Raw genomic sequence first — 27,034 nt, 5'->3', positions numbered from 1 at the left:
TTCATATAAAGTTTGAGCTGTCAATAAAAAAGAGAAAATGTGCTAGGGAGAGAACAAAGCTGAATAGAGGCAGCATATTCTTTCATTTGAAGGGAGGAGTGGGTTTCTCTGGGCTAATTTTACATTCTAGAGAGCCAGATCCACAGCCAAAGCTAAAGCACTGCGCTGAAATGATTTACGAACATGCACAAATGCACGCATGTGCACAAACACATACATGTATCTAAGCGTGAACACACACAATGCACACACATGAATATTTTGACACACTCACACAGTGAATTTAAAAATTAGTTATACTTCATCCTGGTAAGACAGTCATGATCAGACCAAAAATTAGGTAATAATAAAGACCAAGGGAAATGTTATCCAAAAAGCTGAAAGTGTTTTATTTCTTTAATTCTAAATTTACTTAAACTGTTTGAATATTGGATGATACTTTATGGTCATTTAAAGATACATATACATTTTTTGTTTCATTGTCAAGGCGTAGTATATCACATTGCACAGAAAATCTAACCATGCATTTGGAAATGTGTTTAGATTAATTTGAAGATAATCCTGGCATTGGTAGCATCCTGGGTAAAGATTAAATTGTAGCTAAACTAAATGAGAATAAAGATTTTCAGATTTATCAGCTTATCATTAAAGTGATAAGGTAGCATGAGCTTGGTAGAAGTATAAAAGTTACTTAACTCATAAGTGTATGTTACAATATTATAGATTGTCCAAAACTCAGACAGCATCCATCTACATATGTATAGATCAAGAGAGGGAAGGAAGAAGGGAGGGAGGAAGGGAGGGAGGGAGAGAGAGAAACTAACTAGACAGAAAATGGCAGAAATGCAAAGAAATTGTTGCTTTTCAGCACGGGCCAGCAAAAAAACACCAAAGTCTCTCAAAACCAGAAAAAAGATGAACACAGAAACATTCTCAACATTCTGTACCTTTTGTTTAAAACTCCCCACTGTTTTAACCAATTGACTTAAAAGGGAGAGAGGTTTCAGATAAGAGAAGAATAAGAGAGGAAAGCAAAGGGGAGAGCAGGAGAGACAAAGGAAGATAATTTTATCATTTAAAAAAAGTCATGTGTGGAATTAAGTGCTATATTTTCTGATATACATGAGTCTATGTCAAGGGGTAAAAAACTTTAACTGAAAAACAGTTGTGCTATAGTATGTATTATCATATACATGTACTTGTGACAGGGATAACACAAGATATTCTTAAAGGGTTGCTCTCTGAGGAAAGAAAGGTAATTTATAAAAAAAAGTTGTTTGTAGACTAAAAATAACTATAAATATAGAATGCATCTTTTAATATTACTTTCTCATATAATTTTTGCCAGGTACCAACCACCAATTCCTCTACACCATGTTCTGCACTCAAAGTACACTTAAAAAGTCAAATTTTTGTTTCATTGTGAAAACAGTAGTAAAGAAAAAAGGTAGAGAGGAAATTAAATAACATATAACACACATAATATAAATTACATATACATATATACATTGTATACTTTATAATTCATATGTAATCCATATTTAATGACTATTAATTAATCGAGACAGGTTTTCCAAGAATGAGTAAAATCGTTAGTGATGTTTTGGTAAATAAAGTGGAAGGCAGAACATTTTATTTAGAGATAAATGGAGTGAAAATATTTGGCAGTTTTATAAACAATCACCGTATGTATGAAAGATAAAGAAAACTTGATAATATGAATGGGTATATTGATGGCTGCATGGATAAAGAGTATATATTAGTATACATTTATATTGTAGTACCATAGTTGAATCTCAATTATTATCAAACATCAATATTCTGAGCATCTTTAAAATAAACAGAAAAAATGTTGAACCTTAATATAATTAATAGGTACATGTAAATTAAAATAATTTCCCAATGAATAAGCTCTTTTTCCCACCAATTAGAGGATAACCATTAAAATGTACTTGATTTTAAGGGAGGTTTATGGATTTTATGACAAGAAAAATGCTTCATTGTTAAATAGGTCAATGTTTGAAAATTTAGGACATTCACAATCTTTTCCCCAGTGGATTTTATAGAGACCCAGTAAGAGGTAAACTGAAATCCACTAGAGGGAGCTGACATTATTGTAAAGTTGTATTATCTGATTCCCTTTCAGGAAAATAAACCCTTCGGCAAAAATGACTTTGAAATAAAAGAAAAAAATGCTTTATTCAGTTCATTCCATGACCTCACAGAGAAATAAAAATTAAAAAAACTAGGAAAGTGGGGAACCTTTCATGTATATCACTATACTTATTCTAGAACTATTACGTGGTAAATCCTTTATATATTCACAAAGAGAAGCAATTTAAAAATGTGTTTTCCAAGTAATTAAAGTTTTAGTAGAAAACAAACATGTTCTTGTGCTTCTCATAACAAATTTGAGGAAGATATTTTTTAAAGTATTTTTTATCATAATGCCTTAAAATCCATTTTTACTCTATAATCCTTTGAGTGTACATATATACATAGGCATGTATGTGTATGGTGAACCAAAAACTCACTTACTAATGCTTAAAAGTATTTATAAACCTGTGTAAGAAATTTTTGCCTTAAAAATTAAGCTGATATTTTTAAGCTGATTTATTTACCTTAAAAATTAAGCTGAGCAGGGATATTTTGGACCAGATACTATGCATTAATATGACAAGAGCAAATTGGTGAGACACAAAAGAGACATGTTGAAAAACTTGCTAGTCATATGGTAGGCTTTTGTATAACTGCTCCACTCTTATATTTTATCATTAAATGAGAAAAAAGAGGATCTTATATAGTTATAGTGAACTGATACTAAAACGCAGCCAAAAGAATAGTTTATCCTTTGCTGAGTTTCAGTTGCCACGTGTATGCTACAGCTATAATAATTGGCATATAAATTGGTACAAGTATTAGTAAGATGCCCAGCTAAATGTCCTGTATATGAAGTAAACTGAATTTAACGAAAACCCACTAATAACGTGGCTTCAAATGCTCTGTTATTTCCTTCAGTGTTCAAAATGTTTGATTGCAAAAGTTGCAACCCACCAAAGAAAAGTTATGCCTATGTAAAGGCATATGTAAAGAGTACATATGCATATGCAAAACATATGCTTATTTGTCCCTCACAGTCATGAAATCATTATGGGGGAGGGAGGGAAATGAAACTGTAACGCATAGTATATTTTCCAACAACAGCATTTCGTTACTTCTTACTATAGTTTGTAGGGAGGGTGGTTCCTTTGATAGAAATTATTCTTTCATGTTAGTTCTTTCTCTTTTCTTGTTAAGTAGCCTATTTGGAAAATATCCAAGTTAGCCATTTTAAATATTTTTACTTACTTGTCTGTAGCTCTTTTTCTCTGGCCTGTACATCAGCGAAGACTTGGTTGAAATGATTTGTAAAGGCCACGAAGTCTGCATCCAGGAACATTGGCCCTTGTCCTTTTTCCTTCAGGGCTATGCTTTGCGTTTTTAATCGCTCGATTTGAGGCTGAAGAACTGACAGCCGGTTGACTTCATCCTGTACCATAATTTAGGGTATTAAAGTAAGTAACATTTTTCCTTTGTTTACATTACATTTTTGCAAAGGAAGGTGTTACGAGGCAGTGATGTAAGCTTAGCTTAATGCTCTTATCAAAAAGTTGGTAAGAAACATCTATGATGGTTTAGGCAAACCTCTAGTACATTTCATCAATTTAAGAATACCTTGGCTCCTTGTGCAATAGATATCATCGTATATAAATACCTTTACATTTCTTTGTTTTTCCTTTTGTAATTAAATTTCTTGGGGTGACATTGGTTAATAAAACTGGATAGGTTTCAAGTGTACAATTCTTTACATCTCCAATGGCATCATTTAGAACACTAACGGGCATCAATGAGTACGGGTGAAAAGTACCGTGAATGGCCTTATATTCTTTCCATAAATAAAACACGGATAGTTCCTCGGCACCCCTCATCTCAAAATTGTGTGCCTTTGCTTCACATTCTAAGTTCATTTCATGAACAGTATTTATTTTTTCCTTAAATTCACTTGTGAAGTATAAATTATATACCTACATATATTTACATATATATATATACACTATGTACATTAAATTACAAATGTGTATTATATTACATATATTACACATAGATATGTATACATAATCTGTGTGACATTAATATATATACACACTCATATTCACATCTATAATTATCTATCTTTTGTATGGTCATTACTTCTGCTGACTAAATAGGCAATTAGCATTGTTTTAAGTAGGGTGACTGTTTGCTCTGCTTTTCTCTTGTTTCCCTGGTTTAATTATTAATAGCACTCCTTTCACTTTCAAGAGTACTCTGGTTTGGATGATAAAATCACATGGACACTCTGCTGTAGTGCCCAATATAGTAGGCACTAGTCACATGCGGCTACCGAGCGCCTGAAATGTGCCTACTCCAAACTGAGATGTGTTGTCACTGTAAAACATACACTGAATGTGGAAGACTTAGTAGGAAAATATACACATTCGCAAATAGTTTCAAATGTCATTAAATCTCAAAATAGTTTGATATCCCAGGTTAATAAGTAAAATGCATTACTGAAATTTCATTTACCTGTTACTCTTTCCATTTTCAATGTCACTCCTAGAACATTTCAAATTACATATGTGACTCAAATATGTGTCTGGCATTATATTTCTTTTGAACAGTGCTGTTCTTGACGTACATGTTTTCATAGTCTTGTTTCCAGTGAAGTTGCAATTCATATGTATCATATAAATATATATGTGTGTGTGTGTGTGTTTGTGTGTGTGTGTATATATATATAATTTGAACTCAAACAAATTTCAAAACGCTCTTTGTAAAAATATTATGACCATGGTTGCATACATATAATTTATACTATGCTACCTTTAGAAAAAAGTACTTCAAGATTGTTTACCTTTAAAATGTACCAAATAGGACAATAAAATTTTTAAAAAACTGGATCGTAAAGCAATTAGAAGGAGGGGAAAATTGAAAGAATTACAGTAATTATGAATTAAATATAACCCTGAGCTTCCTGGAAATCAAAAGGGAAAGTTTAAAAAAAAAAAGTTATTTTTGGATGCATGCACAGTCTTTTGGAGAAAGTAACTTCTGTCTTAGTATCGAATGACATAAATTTATCACATAGATCATAGATCCTTTCATAGTAGCAAGACTACCTAATAGGCAATACCACTTGTTATGAGTGTCAGAAGATACAAAGATAACGTTCAGAGGAATGGTGGTTATCACAGTATGACTTGATTCAGATAGGTTCATTTCTGACAATCAAATTCTTTTGGAAGTGAAGAAGAGACATGTAGATAAATGGGGAGGTGACCCATCTCTTCCTTCCATATATAAAGCCTGTCAGTCAAGTTCAAGAAGGTAGGGGAATATCCACCGAGGAAGAATAAGACAAGAGGTAAGAGGTAAATGTCTTTGTTTTTGGATATGGAATTATTGGCATGCACTTTGTACACCAGGCTTGCAAATGGCAGCACTGACATCTGCTATGAAACATTCCAGAACCTGATTTACATTTGGCCAGATGGAAGGCTGTCGTTCTTCCTGTTGAGGGGGCTATATATATAGAAGGAGCCCACAGTACAGGCAAGTGTGTTTTGCAAAACAAAAGGGACTTTGAAACTAATTAAACGTTTGGGCAAATGTTCAGTTAAGACCTTCAAGTTCGGAGAGTAAAGCACAGGAGAGATCATTTTGATGTGAAATATTTATCATTTAAAACATGTTCACAATTACTCATTATTTCCGTAAAAGGGCCTTAGTGTGCTTGGTCCTCCAGAATAAGGCATCCGCCCTAAGTCTGTTCACCCTCTAAAATTACATGTTCATCTGAGGGAAAAACTTTTGTATCTTTCTCAGGGGAGGATTCATGGATTTCTTCTAATTCCCGACTGGCTCTCTAATCTGCAACATGTTTAGAATTAGTTCTGGCAAGTAATAGATTTTGAGCTAAATCTGCACTCAAATCTAAAAAAAAAAAAAAAAAAAAAATCCCCAAATAACAGACTGTATTGATAAACAGGATGGAGGATATTTTTTAACCTATCATTAATTAGAAATAGTATCATTTTGACTGTTGTGTGAATAATACTGAGCTTATCCTGCTAAATATTTTATGTAGGTGAGTATCAAATTAGTAGAAATCAAAGGGGCAGAGAGAAAGACTAAGGGGTGAGAAAGAAGGGTGGAATTGTGTCCTTTAGGATTTGAAACTTTGTGGCCGAATGCAGAAAAAAGAAGTCATTTCATTTAGGATGATTTCCCTAACCTCGAGAGAATATTTAAGATACACAACCTCCAGTTATCTCCATTCTCTCCTCCGATAAAGACCAAGGTCCTAACATGCCCCAGCAGCCCTTGCTCTGTCTCCTATATGCCTGTCCGTTTACCTCCATCTTTCATCTTACACCCCTGCCCTTCTATACCCAGACTGCCCACAGGCCTTCTTTCAGATCCTTGATGGTTATTGCTCCCTCCCACTATCTTTCTTCTGTCTGAGGCCTCTTGCCCTGTTGTTCTCTTACTTAATTTTGACTCATCCTAAAAGCCTTAACTCAAATGCACCTGCCTCAAGGAAGCTGCCCTTGGTGGCTCTAAGTCAGAGTTTCCCTGTTAAACATTCTCCCAGGACTCTGTACCTGTGTTTAAAGCATTTGTCCCATGGGTATATTTTTGCATCTATTTATTTAATCTTTTACTTACCGTTTTTCTCCCCTACTCTAGGTAAATGCTGTGAGGGCAGAATCAATGAATGCTCAACCTAAGGCTCACAAAACTGAAGTCCCTGCTGCCCTAGCGGGTCCTGAGGGTAGAACCATGGCCCCAGCAGGACTGGAAGGCAGGGCTTCAAGCCAAAGAGGATTATTCTCAAGCCTTCAAACCCAGTGGGTTTTGCCTTGCTAGATTTTGGACTTGCTTAAGACCCATCGCCCCTTCCTTATTCTCTATTTTTCCTCCTTTCAGAATGGGAATGTCTATCCTCAGCCTGTCCCACCCTCACATTTTGGAAGTACCTAAGTTACCTGGTTTCACAGGTTCACAACAGAAGAATTCTGTCTCGGGACAAATCATACCTTGAGTCTCACCCACATCTGATTCAAATGATATTTCCATGGAACTTTGGCCTTTAAAGATGATGCTGGAATGGGTTCTGACTTTTGGGGTTCCTGGCATATGAGAAGGCCATGCATGGGGGGGCAGTATCAGAAGGCTATGGATTGAGTTATGTCCCCCAAAATTTATACGTGAAAGCCCTAACCCACAGTGTGACTATATTTGGTGATCGTACTTTAAGGAAGTAGCTTATGAAGTCGTAAGTGTGGTGTCCTTATCTGATAGGATTGGTGGCCTTACGAGGAAAAGAAGAAAATTTTGTCTCTCTCCCTCTGTACACATGCACCAAGGAAAGGCAATGTGAGGCCGCGGTGAGAAGGCAGCTGTCTGCAAGACAGGAAGAGAGCTCTCACCAGAAGCTGAGCCCTGCCGGACCTTGATCTTGGAACCTTCCAGACTCGACAACTGTGAGAAAATCAATTTTTGTTGTTCAAGCCACCCAGTCTGTGGTATTTGCTATGGCAGCCCAAGCCAGCTAATGCACACAGTATCATTCCTGAACACCTATCTATTTTATGAATGAGTGCATTTTGTAGATGTTCTTATGAATTTCTACATCTGAATCTCAGGAAACAGGTTAAGGTACTATCATCAGATTTTTGTTGCAAGAGATAATGTAGATAGAGTATTCCACAGATTCACAGACAAAAAAAGTCATGGATTCTATTATTTAATGGCAAAATATTTCTAAATACAGAAATTTCCTTGATTTGTATATTTACCTAATAAACTAAATGCTTTTCTGTACTACATTCTTTATCCAAAAATATATCCCCTGGGTTTATTTACTTCCTAGTAAAGCTGTAGGTCTAATATTTGAAGAATCATAAAGTCCTTCAATTGTTTTTCTCTTCAAAATAGCTTTGAGTTTCCCATCACCTTCTGGGTTCAATACCACCTCCAAATCAATCAACCCTGTCAACATTCTATCTCCAGTCTCCCATTATTTAAACTGTTCTTTCCAAAGTATGCAGATTAACCCCCATTTATTGCTTTTTCTATTAAACCCAGCCATCTGTCTATCATTAAGGTTCACGCTGGAAACCTTTTCATCTATCTATCCTCTCATCAATTTCCCACTTCCTAGAAAAGGTGTGGATCACATAGGAATTATGCAAAAAGCTCACGTGATTTACATTATTATATAGCTCTTGTCTTCTTGCAGACATATTCTTTTAATCTCTTTCTCAGGGCGTCTTGTGCCACTTATGTGTTGTTTGTCCCTCCAGAACCAGTGTTCACCCTTCTGCTATCCAAGGAGATGACATTTGTATACTACATCCCCTTGTCCTCTGCCTTCTGATTTTCAGTCCATGGGAAGCCCTGTTCAGATTCTGGAGGCATGGACGAGAGCAAAGCAGGGTGTTTATTTTTCTGGCTCCATTCTTGTGTTGGCACTTGAGCTGGGTCTTAAGGCTACCTTGACAAATGGCATCTGACTCTCTCCTGGGTTTCTGTAACATCTCTCTCCCTGATCTTTTCCTTTTTAAGAATAGTAGCAGACTTGACGATGGGCTACTATACTGTCTCTTGTGGTTCCTCTATTCTCCAAGCATATTTATAAAATATTTTGGTAAAGAAATCTTCAAGCTATGCTCATTTGAGTGGACTGTCAGTTTTAAAGAGTTTCCTCATATATCTGATTTTACAGTATATCAGTTGCTTGTGTGTGTGAGAATCCCACTTTTTCAACATATGGCTGGGTTTTCCTCTGAGCACATGAGCTGTCATAAGAAAGACCTCCAAATTATTGGCTATTTCTTATAGGGTACATGTGATTCCAAAACTGCCTCACCATTTTGCAAACTGAGAAAAATCAATTAGCTATGGGTAACAAAGTACTTTGGTTTCTTTGTTTGTTAGGTTGGTTTTTTTGTTGTTTTCAGGATTCAGGCATCCATGTATCACCTATTTAAAACAATTTTCTTTGCTTATATTTGGATCTTTACTATGTTTAACTAAAATGTTTTAAAAGGAGATTTTATTATTAAATAATTTGCTATTCTTCTAGAAACTGCCAAGGAATTCTGATTGCTCGCACTCCAAATACGAGGATAGATTCTTACCTTACAAATTTTCAACTGGCTTTCAATAGCCGCTGGCTCTGGGGTGGTGGTGGGTTGGGTTTTCAACCAGTTTTCAGCAGTAGTTGTCATCTGCTCCAATTGTTGTAGCTGATTATAGAAAGCGATGATGTTGTTCTGATACTCCAGCCAGTTAAGTCTCTCACTTAGCAATTGGCAGAACTCGGCCCACCGGCTGTTCAGTTGTTCTGAGGCTTGTTTGATGCTGTCAGCATTAACACCCTCTAGAAAGAAAGATTTTGAAAATACATCCATTGAAGCCACAGACTGAAAGACATTATCTAAAAACCAACGTGTCTCAAGTTTAAAAATATTCATCATCTGAGTCATTTCAAATAAATCCTTTATTTACTGATAAAGAAGAAAAAGCAGCAAGATGATTTCTGATTACTGATTGCAAATTATTACAGTTGCATCTTATAAAAAAATATGTGTAATAAAATAATAACTAAGAACACATAAGATGTAGAAGATTAGAACATATTTAAATAAAAATAAAAATGGTCAAAGCTCTGATGGGGAGCGTGGAAGATTGATCGTGGACAAACGACATTTTGGATGTTCCCTAATAAATGTTAAATATCACACGTATTATTAAAATGTACCTCCAAAACCTAACTCAGATTTTCATTTTTTTAAAATGGCGTGGAAATTAGTTGAAATGTCACTGTTTGTAATTTTTAAAGGTAAAAGCTATCAAAAATCAGTAATTCTCTGTTTCTGCTACAGAAAGCCAGAAATGGACAGATTGTCTATGGATCCAAAGAAGTGAAACAAGCACTAGGAAAACAAATCTTTCTAATATGTAAAAAGGTTTTCATGTTATTTACATATCATTTACAAATGTGGAAGTTGATCGGCCAGTTGTAAAGCCATCTATAGCACCACTGAAGCAGAAAAAGATCTATCACGGGCAAAATGGAAACATAAGTACGTCATTAGCACCTTCAGCCTTCTGGAGAACCTATGCGTTCAGCAATACGCTACCTTTATATATACTTATTCCGTTTTGCCATGTGATATACGATTAACGCCAATCCAAGGATATACTATCCTAAACATAGCATGAAAGCAACAACATGTAATGCTATGCGTTAAAATATTCACTCTCTCAAGTTAGTTCACAAAGTTTAGATGTTCTTACACACATACATACAGAGGGTGCCAAAAAATGTATCCACATTTTAAGAAAGGGAAACTGCATTAAAATTGTAACTCAATATACACCAATAACAAAAGATGAACACAAGTCACATTTGACTTCTGCAATTACAAGAGGTGCTCAAGGTGGTTACCATCAGTTTCCATACTCTTCTGATTACGGCGAACTACTGTTTGAGCAACGTTGACCAAAGTGTCCACTTGTATATATTTTTTGGCACTCCCAGTATATATTAGTTTATATACTAACTTCCTTAATAAATTACATTGCATTAAAATATTAAATATGGTATGTATTTTAAAATATAGCAATGTAGCACTGATAAGTTTCTTATGTTTTTGAAATGCTGAATATTTGAATGTTTCTTATCCCAAAATATATCCACAGGCATCTCAAAAGGGATCATAAACTCACTATTAGACTCTTCCTCTAGATGAAAACACTTAAGTGGTAAAGTGATTTAGTGAAGACCAAGTTGTCTAGGAGAACCTACTGTTACGAATATTCATTCATTTTTCTATACTTTTTGGTAATATGATTTAGTTAATAGGAAATCACTGAAGTCTGAAGACCATCTCTAAGAAACATAAGGCTTGTGGTTTTGCTAACTCACACATGCTCTATATTCTTTTCAAAGACTAAAAAATATGAATTTGAATTCAACAACTGTATTATTTTACCCTCTCTTACTTTCCTCTGCTCTGATATTCTAATTTTCACTTTGCTGTAATTATGTTATGTTGCCAAATCATATCTCTCAATTCATTTGCAACACAGCTCTCATTTCAAAGTTTAACAGTACCCAAGATGACATTGGATAAAAGAAACTTCAAATATTACTGGCAACCAGCTTTTCCTCCTTCTTTGGCTGATATATTTAAAAAGAAATAATTGAAAACATAAAGTGTAAAAAGATAATATATGCATGTCTCCATAGATACAGCTGTAAGAGGCAGCACGTGGTTTACAGGATCTAAATATCCTCCTAACACCCCCCTAATAGTTAAGGAAGCAGTTGATCCTACTGAGACATCTGGAGGTGTTGTGGGATATAGAGTTTGCGATCATTTGTTTTTCATCAATGACCAAGAACTGTGCTAAAATGTTTTGGGGTGCCACTAAGTAATTAACTGTAGTTGTAAAAAGATAGTGTCTGTTATAAGGTCTAAGAGACGAACCAAAACTCCAGTCATACAGGCACTAAGTTTGAGGAAAAATATTACAATATAATGCTAATGTGATTGTTGGGAAATGAAATAATTTAAAAATACAAAGGAAAGAAATTCTAAATTATGTTAGATGATGACTCGAAAATGCACCATGGATCTAAATGATCCCAAGTTTAGGAGAAATATTTTTAGCATATGTTAAACTTGAATAAGCACTTAGAAAAAGGACGCCCATGGTAGCTCAAGTCCACGATAGACAAATCAGAGATGCTAAAGTAAATTAAAGGGACTGATGAACTGCTGCTGGATTGAGTCTTATTTAACATTTATCTAAATGATATGGGAATACAGAAAGCAATATATCACTGTACTTGAAAGAGGTCAACCATACGAAGACCCCTAAGCATTTGGAAAAATAAAATTGTAATTTAATTTTCAATATGAATAATATATGTTAATTTAATCAGCAAAATATAAATCGAACTCTAATGAAGTACCAACAGGTTCTGTGGCATCTATTAAAATCCAGGGATAGAATTAAATGATTCCTTGTTGATTATTATCCAAACTCTCAGCTTAATATGTTATGCCAAAAAAATGTCCAGATACTAAACATCACTGTAAAAGAAATTAAAATAAATGAGAAAAGTGAATTTTGTACAAATTCTCTATGAAATCCACAATACTCTCTATTTATTAGCCTATTGATTTTTCTAATTGAATAAAGGCAATTAAAATACAGTAATAGGTAAAAGAAGGATATCTGTATTAGGGTAAATGGTAAAGGCAGGCAGAAGGGTCTAGAAATTCATAAAAAGAGCTCTGGTACTAAGCAGATCTGAATTCAAATTTGACTTCCTTTACTAGATGGGTGAATTGGAGTCAGTTATTTTATCTCATTGGGTCTTATTTTTCTCATCCATGAAATGATCGTAAAATAGAAATGTACTCATAGGATACCTATGAGGGTTCCGAATTAATATATGTGAAGTAGTTACACAATGTCTCAAATATACCAGGAAACCAATAAATAATACTCAATGTTAACATAAAGAAATGAAAAAGAACATTTAGGAAACAAGAAAAGAGACCAGATCTTTCAAATGTTGAAATTAGGGGGAAAGGGGTCATTTAATGACAGGAAGAGGTCATTTATGAAAAACTAATGATTAATATTTTTAAAGTTAGTGCTAATATTATATGATATGGCTCTAATATGGGATACAAAAAGTGTACATATAAATTTTTTTAAAATTATATCAACCAGTGATGAATTCATAGGAGTTTACTAGGAAATCTTAAAATAATTGGTAACACATCTATAATCATTTAAAATTAAAGTTATAAAAGACACCCATGCCAAAAATTAGAAACAGAAATTTCTAATTGTCACAGACAAAGATATGATGTTGACTCCAGATAATCAGACATCTTATTATGAACGATTTGTACGTGTAAATATTGCATTAATTCATGTGTGGATATGCTTCCTGCTCAACTAGAATATAACCTGTCCTAAATTATAAACCCCTCTAAGAAAAATGGCTTCACTGACAGTATCTGATAGAATTCTCAGCTTAGAGTAGGTACAGAATAAACACACTGTACTTGTAAACTCACCCAACACAAAATCAATAGCTTATTTCATACAAATACAAACATTAGGGGAGCAATATCCACAGACACAAAAAGCCAAACACAAACACACACACACAAGTCTCTCTTGCTTCGAGTTGGCTATAAAATACTTGGGCAAGGGATCGAAAGCACTGTCACATGTCACAATACTTAATGTATATCTCTTAAATTGAAATTATACATGCCATTACTTCAGCATCATGAATTAAATAGCCATCTATTATCCAGTACCACTGGTGATATCATGACAATGTTCCTTAAAATTTTTGTAGAATAAAAATGGATACTAAGTGTTTCCCAAGCAAATACTCACATATGAATAATTTTACTATTCTATAATTGTTTTATGTGTATTTCATAGAATTATATGCTCCTTAACTCAACTGAAAATTTTAAGTTCTATGACAGTTTGAAAGTGTAAATATCTGCAAAGTTTTAAGTATCAATTATTTGAACATCTGTTTTACTAAATTTTTGTTAGCTACTTAAGAATACAAACAGTAACTCACCAAGCATTATGAACAATACTTATGGAAACCATTTTGTAGCAGCACATTAAAATCTCAGGGATAATGGATCATAATCCATTCACATCTCATATTCTAAACAACCCCTGAAATAGTCTATGAATAAATATATTGCACCCAGAGGAAATGGATCATTACTTGAAGTGCATCCATTAATTTTACTACTTGTGTACAGTGCATAACAGACTGTTAGAATAATTTTAATTGTGCACCACCTTCCATGCAAGTTACTTCAGAACTGCCACTTAAAGTAAAGTATTCCTCACCAAATATATTCATCATTAGCCATGAAACCAGGGTAGAATAATGCAAAACCTGTGTTTTCAGAGCTCTTGAATTAGAAGGATATTTGAAATGAAAACTTAAAGTTCAGAATAAATAGTCTCCAATTTTGTTCCATATTAAGTGAGGGTCATTACAAATTCATTTGATATTCAATTTAACAGTCTAGAATATAGTAGAAATTATTCAGAGTCCATGAAAATAAGGTTTGAGTATTATAGACTCAATCCTAGAGGTTTCTATGACCACACTAACTTTTATATAACAGCTACGTTATGTTTTTTAAAATAATACCTTTTAAAAATTAATACCTTTTAAAAATAAATACAAGATACATACCTATAGCAAATATAATCCATAGATTTACTAATATAACTCTTTTTTCATTATGTCTACAAACATCATTGAATTATAAGAGAAAAAAGTCAGATTCCAACTTATATTTGTTTTTGTGACTAATTTTCTACAACAGTGACTACTATAAACTCCTTTCACACACACACACACACATACACACACACACACACACACACACACACAGTCTCTTCCTTTGCAGATTAGAGTTAAATGGAAAAAATGTGTCTGTCAATTAACAACGTTTATTGAGTGTGAACTCTGTGTAGACCATTATCCCATGTGTCCCATGGAGAAACGAGAGACATAAATCAAATTGCCTAGAGCTGACAAGAGTGAGAGAAGAAGAAATGGGTGCAACTGTGGCAAGCTACTCACTCACAATGGAGGGGCTGGATGACTGCAAATGGTACTTACTATTTCCATGCCCCATTGATACACAGACCAATTGCAGAATCTCTTCCCATTAAAATATATAATTGCCACTGAAAATCCTTTGCAATAATGTGAAGCGAAGATAATGAGCACTTGGCTATGAGCTGAGCCAAACTGACGATAATCCCTGCCCTTGACCATCTGACGAAATTTTATGGCCCAAACTCAAATGACATCATTCACGTGAAGTGCTTAATGAGCAACAAACCAAAATACTAAAAATACAGTTACGTAGTTAATGTAGGTAAGAGGGGCTCTCATCTGGGTGTTATCAGTCTGTGCTACTGAATTACCATCCTTAGCAAACTTACTACTAGGTATCACCTGAAACACTATCATCTAACATGGACAGGATGATAGTTCTGAGATGTTCTTTTAGTCTAATATACTAATAATTACTACTTTTATTTAAACATTTCCTTAATGTGATTGTCTTCAGGATTTTCATTAACACACGGAAAACTACAATTATAAATTGAAAGTGAAGCACAATTTAATACAGAAAGCTCACTAACCCTATTAGGTAATTATGTTATAGTATCTCCTCTGGAAATTGTAATGAAAATTCTTTACAGCATAAAAGAGAGGGAACTGAGCTGTGCTTAGACATGTTTTCAAATTACTATTTTGATATAATTATTTTTGGTAATTTCAATATTAATAAAGGAAGACAATTCATCGAAACCAGGTTTTTTGTTATATGTGACTGACAGGAGAATATATGTAAATGCAAAAACATTATTTTACAAAAAGGATTAAGAATAACTCTAATCCTAAACAGATAAAAACACAGTAAGCATATGTTTAGGCATAAAAATGTTCTGGATTGTCCTGAAATCCCATAATCCCACGCATACACTAAAATGCTTTTGCCTTGAAGCAAGCAGATCAGTTAAAAACTATCCAAAGTAAAATTTTAGGAAATCAGGATTCATTAATTAATAATCAAGGGTACTGGTATAGTAACAAGATTCTTTACCATATTTAGTTGCTAAACTTTTCTAAAATTTAATTACTTTATACTATTTTGGGCTTAAATAAATATAAAAATAAACCTTAAAGAGTTCTACCTGTATCCTTTTTAAAAAATAAAATAAACAGAAAATTGGAAATTTCCCTTCTCGGTGTAACACAGCTACAGGAAACATAATAAGATCACTAGGTACCCAAGCTAGTCTCCCACTTACTCTCATTAAAGTTCTAGGACGTGAACAATTTCTTGAGACTAAAAAGAGGTTCTCTCTACCATTCAACATTCTATCAAACTGCTCCCCATACTTATCCAATCAATTGATGTTGAGTTAGGAACAGCAAATTAATGTTAGTTTAAATACATAGTCAAGAAATAGGTAAATCAGTTAAAAATTACAACTAAATTCTATTTACAAACACCAGAAATATGTTTTTCAGTTAACACTTTCTCTGTTAGTAGCATTGCAGACCATCTTTATTAGCTCTTAAAATCATGAGGATCACTTAACGCTGTTCTAAAAGAACCTGGATATCCATAAGAAAAATGTTCATGTACAGGTTTAAAGTATGCAAATATTTTATGCAACCTCCTTTTTTTGGTTTACGAAAATATTCCAAATAAATTGAAAAGAATCTCTTACTGAATCTCTGCATATTCTTCAAATATAAATCATTCTACTGGAAAATTCACAATTGAATTCAGAATATAGTTAATATTAAAATTCACATTATATTGAATATTAATTGTATTTTAATATTCTGCATATACTTCTTTGCATTTGATAAATGCAACAAAATGAAAATTATCTTAAAATTGACTAACTTTTATGTGACTCTGCAAAACTGAACATGTGTTACAAGGAATAGTGCTTTCAGGACATACACTGATTTTTAACAAAAGTGCAACATCAAATGAAAATCACTTCTATGTTTTTTAACACTCTTAAGACCCCTCCCAACTACCTGTTTCTCCACACCTTAAATTCTCTCAAGAAAGTGCCTTGGCTATTCAGGGTCTCTTGTGATTCCACACAATTCTCGTGACTTTTTGTTCTATTTCTTTTAAAAACTGCCATTGGGATTTTGATGGGGAATGCACTTTCTGACTTAAATTTATACTACAAAACAACAATAATCAAAACAGCATGGTATTGGCAGAAAAACAGACACACAGACCAATGGAATAAAATTGAAAACCCAGAAATAAACCCACATGTATATGGACAGATAATTTTTGACAAAGGAGTCAAAAACGTACAATGGAGAAAAGCCTCTTCAAAAAATGGTGCTGGGAAAATTGGAAAGCCACAGACAACAGAATGAAACTAGACTGCTATCTGTCACCATATACCAAAATTAACTCAAAATTGATCAAAGAGCTAAACATAAGACATGAAAAAATACGCTGCATAGGAGAAAGCATAGGTACTAAACTTATAAACCGTGGGTTCAGAGGGGATTTTATGAATTTGACCTCAAAGGCAAGGGAAGTAAAAGTAAAGATAAATGAATGGGATTATATCAAACCAAAAAGCTTCTGCACACCAAAAGAATACATCGACAAAACAAAGAGGCAACCAGCCGAATGGAAGATATTTCCAAACAACACCTCTAATAAGGGACTAATATCCAAAATATATAAAGAACTTGTACAATTCAACAACAAATAAATAAACAATCAAATTAAAAAAAAAATTGGCAGAGGACCTGAACCGACACTCTTGCTAAGATGACATATAAACGGTCAACAGATATATGAAAAAATGCTCCAATTCACTATTAGGGAAATGCAAATCAAAACCACAGTGAGATATCACCTCACCCCAGTTAGAATGGCTATCATCAAGACGACAAATAGCAACAAGTGTTGGAGAGGCTGTGGAGAAAAAGGGACCCTCATATACTGCTGGTGGGAATGCAGATTGGTGCAGCCACTATGGAAAACAGTATAGGGAGTTTCCTCAAAAAAATTTAGAATAGAATTACCATATGACCAGCAATCCCTCTTCTGAGTATCTACCCAAAAAGTCTGGAAACACTGATCTGTAAAGATATATGTGCTTCAATGTTCACTGCAGCATTATTCACAGTGGCCAAGACATAGAAACAACCAAAGTGTCCTTTGATAGATGACTGGATAAAGAAGATGTGGTACATATACACAATGGAATACTACTCAGCCATAAAAAAAGATGAAATACTGCCTTTGGCAACAACATGGATGGATCTTGAAACAATCACGCTAACCAAAATAAGTCAGACAGAAAAAGTTGACAACCATATGACTGCACTCATATGTGGCATATAAAACTGAAAGCAACAAACGAATAAGACAAACAAAAACTCATAGACACAGACAACAGTTTAGTGGTTACCAGAGGACAAAGGGTGGTGGGGGTGGCAGAAGAGGGTAAAGGGGGTCAAATATATGGTGATAGAAGAACTGACTCTGGGTAGTGAATATATAATGCAATATATAGATGATGTATTATAGAAATGCACACTTGAAACCCATATAATTTTACTAACCAATGTCACCCCAATATATTTAATAAAAATACTTATATAAAAGAAAAATAAATTGCCTTTGGGACTAACACATTTTGTTTTCTGTATTTCTTAAATGGTGCTAAAAATTCATTCTTTCACTAGGTATTTTGAAATGGCCAAAAGTGATTTGGAAATATGTCTGAGGTACCATTTGGGGTCAAAACTGATGTAAAATATAAGTGCTGAGGAATTTTTTTTTTTTTGCATGTCTTAGAATTTCATTCTGAAAGAAAATTTAAAAGAAGAGTTCAAAAACTATTGCAGATATTTTAGAAAAGTGCTCTAATCTCATGGTAAATTATTTTAAGTAGAAAATTCAGTTTTCTATGTATGTACGTATACTTATAAAACAGTTCGTAAAATGCTTTCTTTAAAATACAATAGCAATAGCTATACTCAGGCTTTTCTTCATACATATTTTTACACTATGAATATGTTAAGTGTTATCACAGTAAAACATACAGAAAATGTATATGTATTTGTATTAGTTGCATAATATTATAACATTGTACAAGAATGATTTGCCTTTATCTTAATTTGAGTACAAGATGTATAGTTAGAAGGAATAGGCATTTATATGAGATCTTAAACAAAGTATCAGGAGTCAGCTCTCATTTTCCTTTCTATAAATAAAAGGACAAGAATATATGTGTTCTATATAGTTATGAGTTTTATTACAACTCCAGGCCAAATTTCGGAAAGAAAATTCTGGGCTTGTAAATTAAGAGCTTTAGTGAGCTAACTGCTGGGAAACCTAGTTTAGAGAAATCTCAGTTTGCCTTTCAGCTTCCTGAGCCACACCAGTAAGCTGTAGTTTCTGGCTCTATGCTAGTGGAGCTATCGCAGATTAGGGTTAGGGTTCCCTCTGAAATATATCTGGAGAGGTACTCCAGGCACTTATTGTGTGCCTGGTTTTACTCACAATTTGCACAAATAATCACATAAACTATTATGCACCTTGTTCTATGAAGGACCACAAAAAAATAATAGGACAAAAAGAAGTTAGAATCATTGAGTCTTCTTTTTAGTAATTATGCACATTGTTTGATTGAATGGAGCAGCAGAGCTGTGCTCTAGTTAGCCTCAAGTGGAGCCTGAACACGTATCAGTTAGACTGTATCTTCACTGGCATAATTAAGAAGCTTTAAATTTGATCAATATAGTCAACCAATGAAGAACGTCTCAAATCAAACACTTACCTCATACTGCTCTTTGCTTTCCATACAAGTTCACATTTTCCTTGAGGAACATTATTATTTTCTGATCAAAATTACCAATGTAATTATCTCAATTTCTGCCTTAATTTTGCTTTGCTAAATAGAATGTAACCAGTTAATTAATATTTATTAAGGACTTAGTATACATCCTGATTTTTCTTCATTCAGTCAGAGCAATGAGAGCAATAATCTAGAAAATGATATTATCACTAATCATATGATTGTTTTTATCCTGTATGTAGTTTCAACTATCAAAAAAAAAAATTCCCTTATTTCCACATTTTAACTGCTTTTTTAGTAATTCAGCATAAGCTACTATCAGATGATCTGAGGTAAGGTATGCTTGATATGATTATAAAATGAGACAATTTTAAAGTATAAATTTTACATCAGCTTATAAAAATGAAAAAGTGATCATGGATAATGTAGGTCCTAGGGAGAAATTATGTAACAGCTACAAGAAAAAATTTTAGATCATATAATTTTATTTAACATGAATATGCTGTTGTCAAACCCATCAGTTAAACCACCCAGCAAAATGCATCTAAACAACAACCTTTTAGCATTTTGCATTGACTATATATCCATTCACTTCTAACCCAATTCTCAGCTGTCATATTTGCTTGTTTTTGTTTCTAATCAAATACAGCCTTGGGGCTAATTAGAAGAAGAAAATAAATTGATTTCCTAAGAAGATCACTGAACTTTTTAATGCCAACATGGCAATTAAGGCAAACAATAACTTGTACATAGAATTCAAGCCCCAGAATGTAGGCAAGTTCTGGGAAAAGCTGACATGCACTACAAAAACATTAGTTACATTTGGTTATAACAATTTTGTAAACATATCCTTTGAAAAAATGAAAAAAAAATTTGTCTGGAAATAGCGTTATCCCTTATTTTCATAAATTACTTATACCTGGAAATGAACACAGTAGTAGAACAATGACAATTTGAAATAAGATTGTTCACAATTGATGTCAATAACATGTTTTGTTCAGACAGCTTTCGAGGCACTAAATGCTAACAAAGATTAATTTTAACTCACTCTTAAAAAGATAAAATAAAGGGCGGCCAGATGGCTCAGTTGGTTAGAGCGCGAGCTCTGAACAACAGGGTTGCCGGTTTGATTCCCACATGGGCCAGTGAGCTGTGCCCTCCACAACTAGATTGAAGACAACAAGCTGCTGCTGAGCTTCCGGAGGGGCAGCCGGATGGCTCATTTGGTTAGAGCCCGAGCTCTCAACAACAAGGTTGCCGTATGGGAGGGTGGGCTGTGCCCCCTGCAACTGAAAACGGCGACTGGACTTGGAGCTGAGCTGCGCCCTCCACAACTAGATTGAAGGAGAATGACTTGGAGCTGATGGGCCCTGGAGAGACACACTGTTCCCCAATATTCCCCAATAAAGAAAAAAAAATCTTAAAAAAGAAATGTTTTGCTAGCTTTGTATTTTTAACCTCACTCAAAAAAATTTTAAAAAATAAAAGTTCCCTATAGGAGATATTCTTTTAAATGAGTGAAAAAGAAAAGAAAAGCAACATACAAAATGTCACATATATAATTAGCAAACAGGTATACTAATGAAACATTCCCCATAATTTTAGTCTGTTTGGAAAAATATATTGCAAGAATTATTTAAAATCAGATTATAATCACATTACATACATTATATATGATTGCTTACATTTGCAATTATTTCTGCAAATCTTGTTTTCTTAAATTGTTTGAACAAATGCTAGCAGGATTTGCACTAAAATTAATTTCACCACCACTGGTGAAATATTCTACCACATCCCATTTTCTTCTATTGGACTCAAAGTTGAATTTTCTCTAATAATTTCCTTAGCATTAAGAAAGAACAATAAAAAGCTTACAAACCCACTTTCATTGAAATTTGCATTCAGGAAGTGCTTGTCTGATATAATTCAGCTGATAAATATGAACCTATGTGTTTATCAAATCCCTAAGAAGATTATCTAAATCAAGTCCGTGTAATTACCATTCACCATCTGTTCCACCAGGGCCTGAGCTGATCGGCTGGCATCTTGTAGTTTTCTGAACTTCTCAGCTTTTTCTCGCTCTATGGCCTGCAGCATGACAGCAAAGGTATGTATTTTAGTACAAGGATTATGAACCTACACAGTAATTATAACTTCTACTTGCCCTTTCAAGCCTTAAGATATTTCACTCTGTCACCTCATCATGGGAATCTAAAGATTTGTTCTCAACTTTCTCGAAACTAAAAGCATCAAAATGGCAATGAAAACACAATCCATTTTAATACCAAATTGCTACTATTTTTAATAAGATTTCTACTATTAACTTTTTTTCATAATAGTTTCGGGTGCACTGTAATGAAAGACTGCAAAAAAAAAAAAAGGAGAAAAAAAAGAACCAGCAAAGGCAAATTATAACTAACAATGAAAGGATAAAGTATCCGATTATTAAAATGGAATTTATCTTTTAAATATATATCCCTATTACAAAAGTATATATTCTAAAACAAAAGTCAAATAGAAAATCCAGTAAGTATATACAATGGGAAAAAGTATACTGGCATGACTAATTTAGAAAAATAGAAAAAAAACACAGTTATCTAAATACAATATGGTGGGTTAATTTTTCTCTCTAAAATGTTAAAATGCTCCCATTTCAACGTAAAATGGATTTAGTTTTAAAAATTTTTCTAAATTCCTTTGTTCATTTCTCCCCACCAGAGTTAACTTTTGCACAACAAAACACATTTATTTAAATTAACAAAAACCAGCATTTGATACCATTGAGTTTAGCTAATAACGTCTTTACAGAGATCTAAATTTTAAACCATGATTCAGCACTATAGTCACTAAAAATATGTGGCTGTAACAATATATATGTCCTAAAACAGAACTACCCACAGAAAAAGAAAGCTCTACTACATTTAATATTTAGTAAGAGCAATGGTTCCATGGTTAAATAATCCAAAGATTTCACTTGCATTTGTAGAAGGAAGCTATTCTACATCAGACTAGTTTTCAAAACGTTATTTAGATCAACAGGCATTTAAACAACTACCGTGTTTCCCCAAAAATAAGACCTAGCCGGACTATCAGCTCTAATGCGTCTTTTGGAGCAAAAATTAATATAAGACCCAGTGTTATATTATATTAATTATTTTATATTATGTTATATTATATTATACTGACCCAGTCTTATATTAAAATAAGACCGAGTCTTATATTAATTTTTGCTCCAAAAGATGCATTAGAGCTGATGGTCGGGCTAGGTCTTATTTTCGCAGAAACACGGTATTCCACGGTGTAATAGTAGAGTACGGTAGGGATAACATATAATAGATACACGCAGACTCTGTAGAGAGTTTTTCAATAGAACTTTCTGAAATAATGGAAACATTCTGTATCTGCACTGGCTAATACAGTAGCTACTAGCCCGATGTGGGTACCGAGCCCACAAAACATGACAAGTGTGATTGAGGAAATTAACTTTTAATTTAATTTATTTAAATTTAAAAAGCGCTGTGTGTTAAGTGCCAATTGTAATTGCACAGTGCCGATCTAGTGTCCTCCTTTTGAAAGCAAATAAAGACAGACAGAGTCATCAATATAGACACGTAGGTAGATAGATAGATGATAGATAGATAGATAGATAGATAGATAGATAGATAGATAGACAGACAGACAGATAGATAGATAGATAGATAGATAGATAGATAGACAGATAATATGGCCACATCAGAAAGACTTCCAGAGAAATAAGTAATCATTTAGATTAGACTATTTCACAAGCACACCAAATGATGGGAACACTCATAAAATAATTCACACATTTTTAAATATTTCAAAAGATTCTCCAATTTGAAGAATTACCATAATTGAATAAGCTTTTTAAAAGTTTCATGAACTAGGATTATTGGATTCAAGGATTATTGGATAAAAGAGCCGATAGACAGTAGACTATATCCAATCAGGGAAAAATATAATATACAATATACTAACTAAATTTAGCAGAATAAATGAAGAGTGAAATAAAACACTATAAAATGATAATCTTTTTTAAAGTACTTATAACTTAGCTGGAAAATATACATTTTACATTATATTGTCAAAGGCAGCAATTGAAAACTGAGGTTCATCTCATCAGTAGGGAAACTCCAAAAGTAATGGATTCATTTTAATATCTTGTATTCTACTTGAATACGCAATGTGATATATAGATGATGTATTACAGAATTGTACACTTGAAACGTTTGTAATTTTACTAACCACTGTCATCCCAATAAATTTAATTAAAAATAAAAGAAAAGGAAATTTTCAATGCACACATATTGTGGTGTTTGAGGATTATAGGCACCCAGGAGCCCATACCAATTAGCAGGTAAAACTTCTGGATTATCTTGAAAGTCATTTTCACACAGATATTATTGAACTGTAAACACAAGCATGCTGACAACCATGGAAGGTTCTAATCTGATAGTTGAACTAACAAGTCCACGAAAACAAAGTAGTCCACGAAAATAAAGTAGCCACAACATCTTATTTAAGAACCTAGGAAAAACTCCCAAAGTCACATTATCTCAACTCTCAACTTCTATTTTTTAAATTCTCTGTCCTTATCAGCTTATTAGCACATGTGTTTTCCGATACGTTAACTTTATTCTCCATTAAAAGGTAAATTCTATTTGTAAAGAACTCTAGGCACTTTAGAAAAAAATAAGCATATTCTACATACAATATTCACAACTATCAAGAGCTACAGCAGGATTTGGAGTGTCCCAAATTTGAACTACATCAATCAGTCAATCAATCAATCAATCAATCAATGAGACAGAGAAAAAGAAAAAAGTATACTACAACAAAACAACAATAAGAACAATGACAAAAACTGCTGTTCTTTGAGTTAGTTTTAGACTTAACCTTTCCTATCAAAGTGGTTTCTATTTTATCCACATTGAGTTTTTTTAAACAGGAAATTACATAAAGAGTAGAATCAGAATACCACATTGTCTTCATAAATGATGAAAATAAATTATCAGTGGGCCTCTAAATGTCATGATCGTCTCTTTATTCTACTTATTTAATGGAATAATCCATCAGTGTTACTAACAGAGACAAACCTGCCATTGACTATATCAGGGTAATATTTGAGCTTAAATAACTTGTTTGGTTAACCACATCATTCCAGGAATTCTAATATAAATAATAACAATAACAACCACCACAGCAAAACAATCTATGAAGTAGGTACTATTTCTCTTCCAATTTGACAGATTAAGAACCATGATAAAAATGGAATTCCCCTATACTGTCTACCAAATGACAATTTATGTACATAATTTCATATATACGTCATAATAATACCGTCGGATAGAAGGAATCAGCATTATGTTAGCCTATTTTATACAACAGAAAACTGAGCTTCAATAAGAGTGAGTCATAATCTAAGGCTATAGAAGTAGAAAGTTTTAAATGCAATATTAGAACCCTCATCATCTATTTATAAGTTCAGCTCTCTTTCAAACATACTCCACTCTGCTGTTTCTCGGGGTATTTCAGAATCAAGACAGATTTGGACATATTTGACTACAGTTCACAGCAGTGACCTGAGAGTTTGAATGTAGTCAGAAATAATATTCAAAATATTTAACCATTACTGCATCATGGGCACCACACTAGAAGGAATGCCTAGTCATTTAGAATGGACACTGACACTTTATAGGCTAATTGGCAACTCTGTATACAGCTCAATTGCTGTCCCCATTGCCAGATGTATATTGTATGCAAACTGAGTAACTGGTGCATAAATAAACAGGCCCAAGAAAGAACCAGTTAATGGCCTCCTCCATGCAGTTGCCAGTGTTTAGATGGTAGCTGAGTTCTGTTAAGTAACATCACTTTAAAGAGAGTGAAGAGTCCAGAAAACATTTCACTTCAGACACAGCTAGATGGCTGATTTAAAATGAGAAAATGTAGGGTATCAAGGAGACAGTAAGTAAAGCAGGTAATGAAAAGAAAAGTTTTGGAGTCACGCTGTTCACAGTGGGTTTGAATTGTCTCCACTTCTTACCACCTGTTTGACATTTACAAAGTGATTCAACCTTTTTTTGAGTTTCAATATATCCTATGTAAAATAACAATAAAGATACCTACCCTCCAGGAATTCTGCAGGGATTAGAGGAGGCTCTTCACATAATGTACTTCCCAAATTGGGACAATGTTTATAGCAAAATGGGAAGCTAGACATAACTGAGCTGTGACAAATGGAATGACATACACTGAGAATGACCCAGACAAACCAGCACACGTGGTCATTCTCATGAAAGGTGATATCAATGGTCTTAAAAACAAGGTTAAGAAAAATTGGCACCAGGTTTATTACAGCACCTTGGTCACAGAAATATGTGAGAAGTTTCCAAATAACCACATCTAAAAAGTGTTAAAGAAATTGACCAAACAAATATCACTGAAACTCCTTTTTTCCTGGATCTGGCCAAACATGCATTTGTTCTCAAATGAAATAAATGAACTTCTGTTTTAAACTAGGTCAGATTAGTAGTTCCTAATGATTCTACTTTCCCTCATCGTTCCAAAAAAAAAAAAAAAATCTGTAAAGTGCACAGAAAAGTAAAATAAATTTTTTTAAAAAAATAAAATACACAACAACCAAAAACTAAGTCTAGAGAGAAATATGGTTCTGGAAAAGGGAGGGCATATACCTTACTCTGAAGAATAATATGCCACTAAGGAGAAAAATTGGCATTCCACGGGTCTATCTTGAAAAGTAAAAACTGGCCCCATTAATAAAAAAGAAGAAAAAACTGCCCCTCACACCTATTCCCGTACATAGTTCCATCAAAACTGCTGCTATTAATGTCACCATTAGCCTCCATACTATTACATTCAATGCTGATTCTCAGGCCTCAGCTTACTTATCAATATACTGGGGCTGCCAAAAACACGTATACAAGTGGACACTTTGGTCAACATTGCTCGGGCAGTAGTTCGCCGTAATCAGAAGTGTGTGGACGCTGATGGTAACCACTTTGAGCACCTCTTGTAATTGCAGAAGTCAAACGTGACTTGTGTTCATCTTTTGTTATTGGTATATATTGAGTATTACAATTTTAATACAGTTTTCCTTTCTTAACATGTGTATACATTGTTTTGGCACCCTCTGTATTTTGATTCAGAGGGTACTTCTTAGAAATATTTCTTAACTTGGCTTCCTAGAGTATAAGCACAAAAAGTTTTCCTCCTACCTCAAAAACTGCCTTCACTCAATCTCCTTTGCTGGTTCCTCATCTCACTGATGTCTAAATTTAGCATACCCTAAGGTTTGATCTCTATTTCCATTTGTTCAGGCCAAACTGTTAGACTCCTTGACTCTCTCTCTCTCTCTCTCAAACCGCACATTCAATCCATCAGAAAATCCTGTTGGTTCTAATCTTAAAACATCCAGAAAGCAATGTTAGTACTGTGATCACTACTA

The 27,034-nt window shown here is 33.7% G+C and overlaps 1 protein-coding gene across 6 annotated transcripts in view; it reads right to left on the bottom strand.

Moving 5' to 3' along the window:
• The window catches only part of DMD (dystrophin), a 2,143,628-nt gene that overhangs the window by 1,336,294 nt on the left and 780,300 nt on the right, over positions 1 to 27,034 (bottom strand). For all 6 annotated transcript variants that reach the window (XM_033109718.1, XM_033109734.1, XM_033109713.1 and 3 more), the window contains exons 19-21: positions 21,549 to 21,636; positions 9,225 to 9,466; positions 3,349 to 3,529 (exon numbers count right to left, since the gene is read on the bottom strand). In XM_033109718.1, the coding sequence (XP_032965609.1) occupies positions 3,349 to 3,529; positions 9,225 to 9,466; positions 21,549 to 21,636 (511 nt within the window). The remainder of the gene's footprint in view (positions 1 to 3,348; positions 3,530 to 9,224; positions 9,467 to 21,548; positions 21,637 to 27,034) is intronic.

The sequence above is a fragment of the Rhinolophus ferrumequinum genome, chromosome X (assembly GCF_004115265.2).
Source record: "Rhinolophus ferrumequinum isolate MPI-CBG mRhiFer1 chromosome X, mRhiFer1_v1.p, whole genome shotgun sequence".
NCBI classification, from domain to species: domain Eukaryota; kingdom Metazoa; phylum Chordata; class Mammalia; order Chiroptera; family Rhinolophidae; genus Rhinolophus; species Rhinolophus ferrumequinum.
The sequence above is the reverse complement of the archived record's forward strand: the minus strand, read 5'-3'. Positions and strand labels throughout refer to the sequence as shown.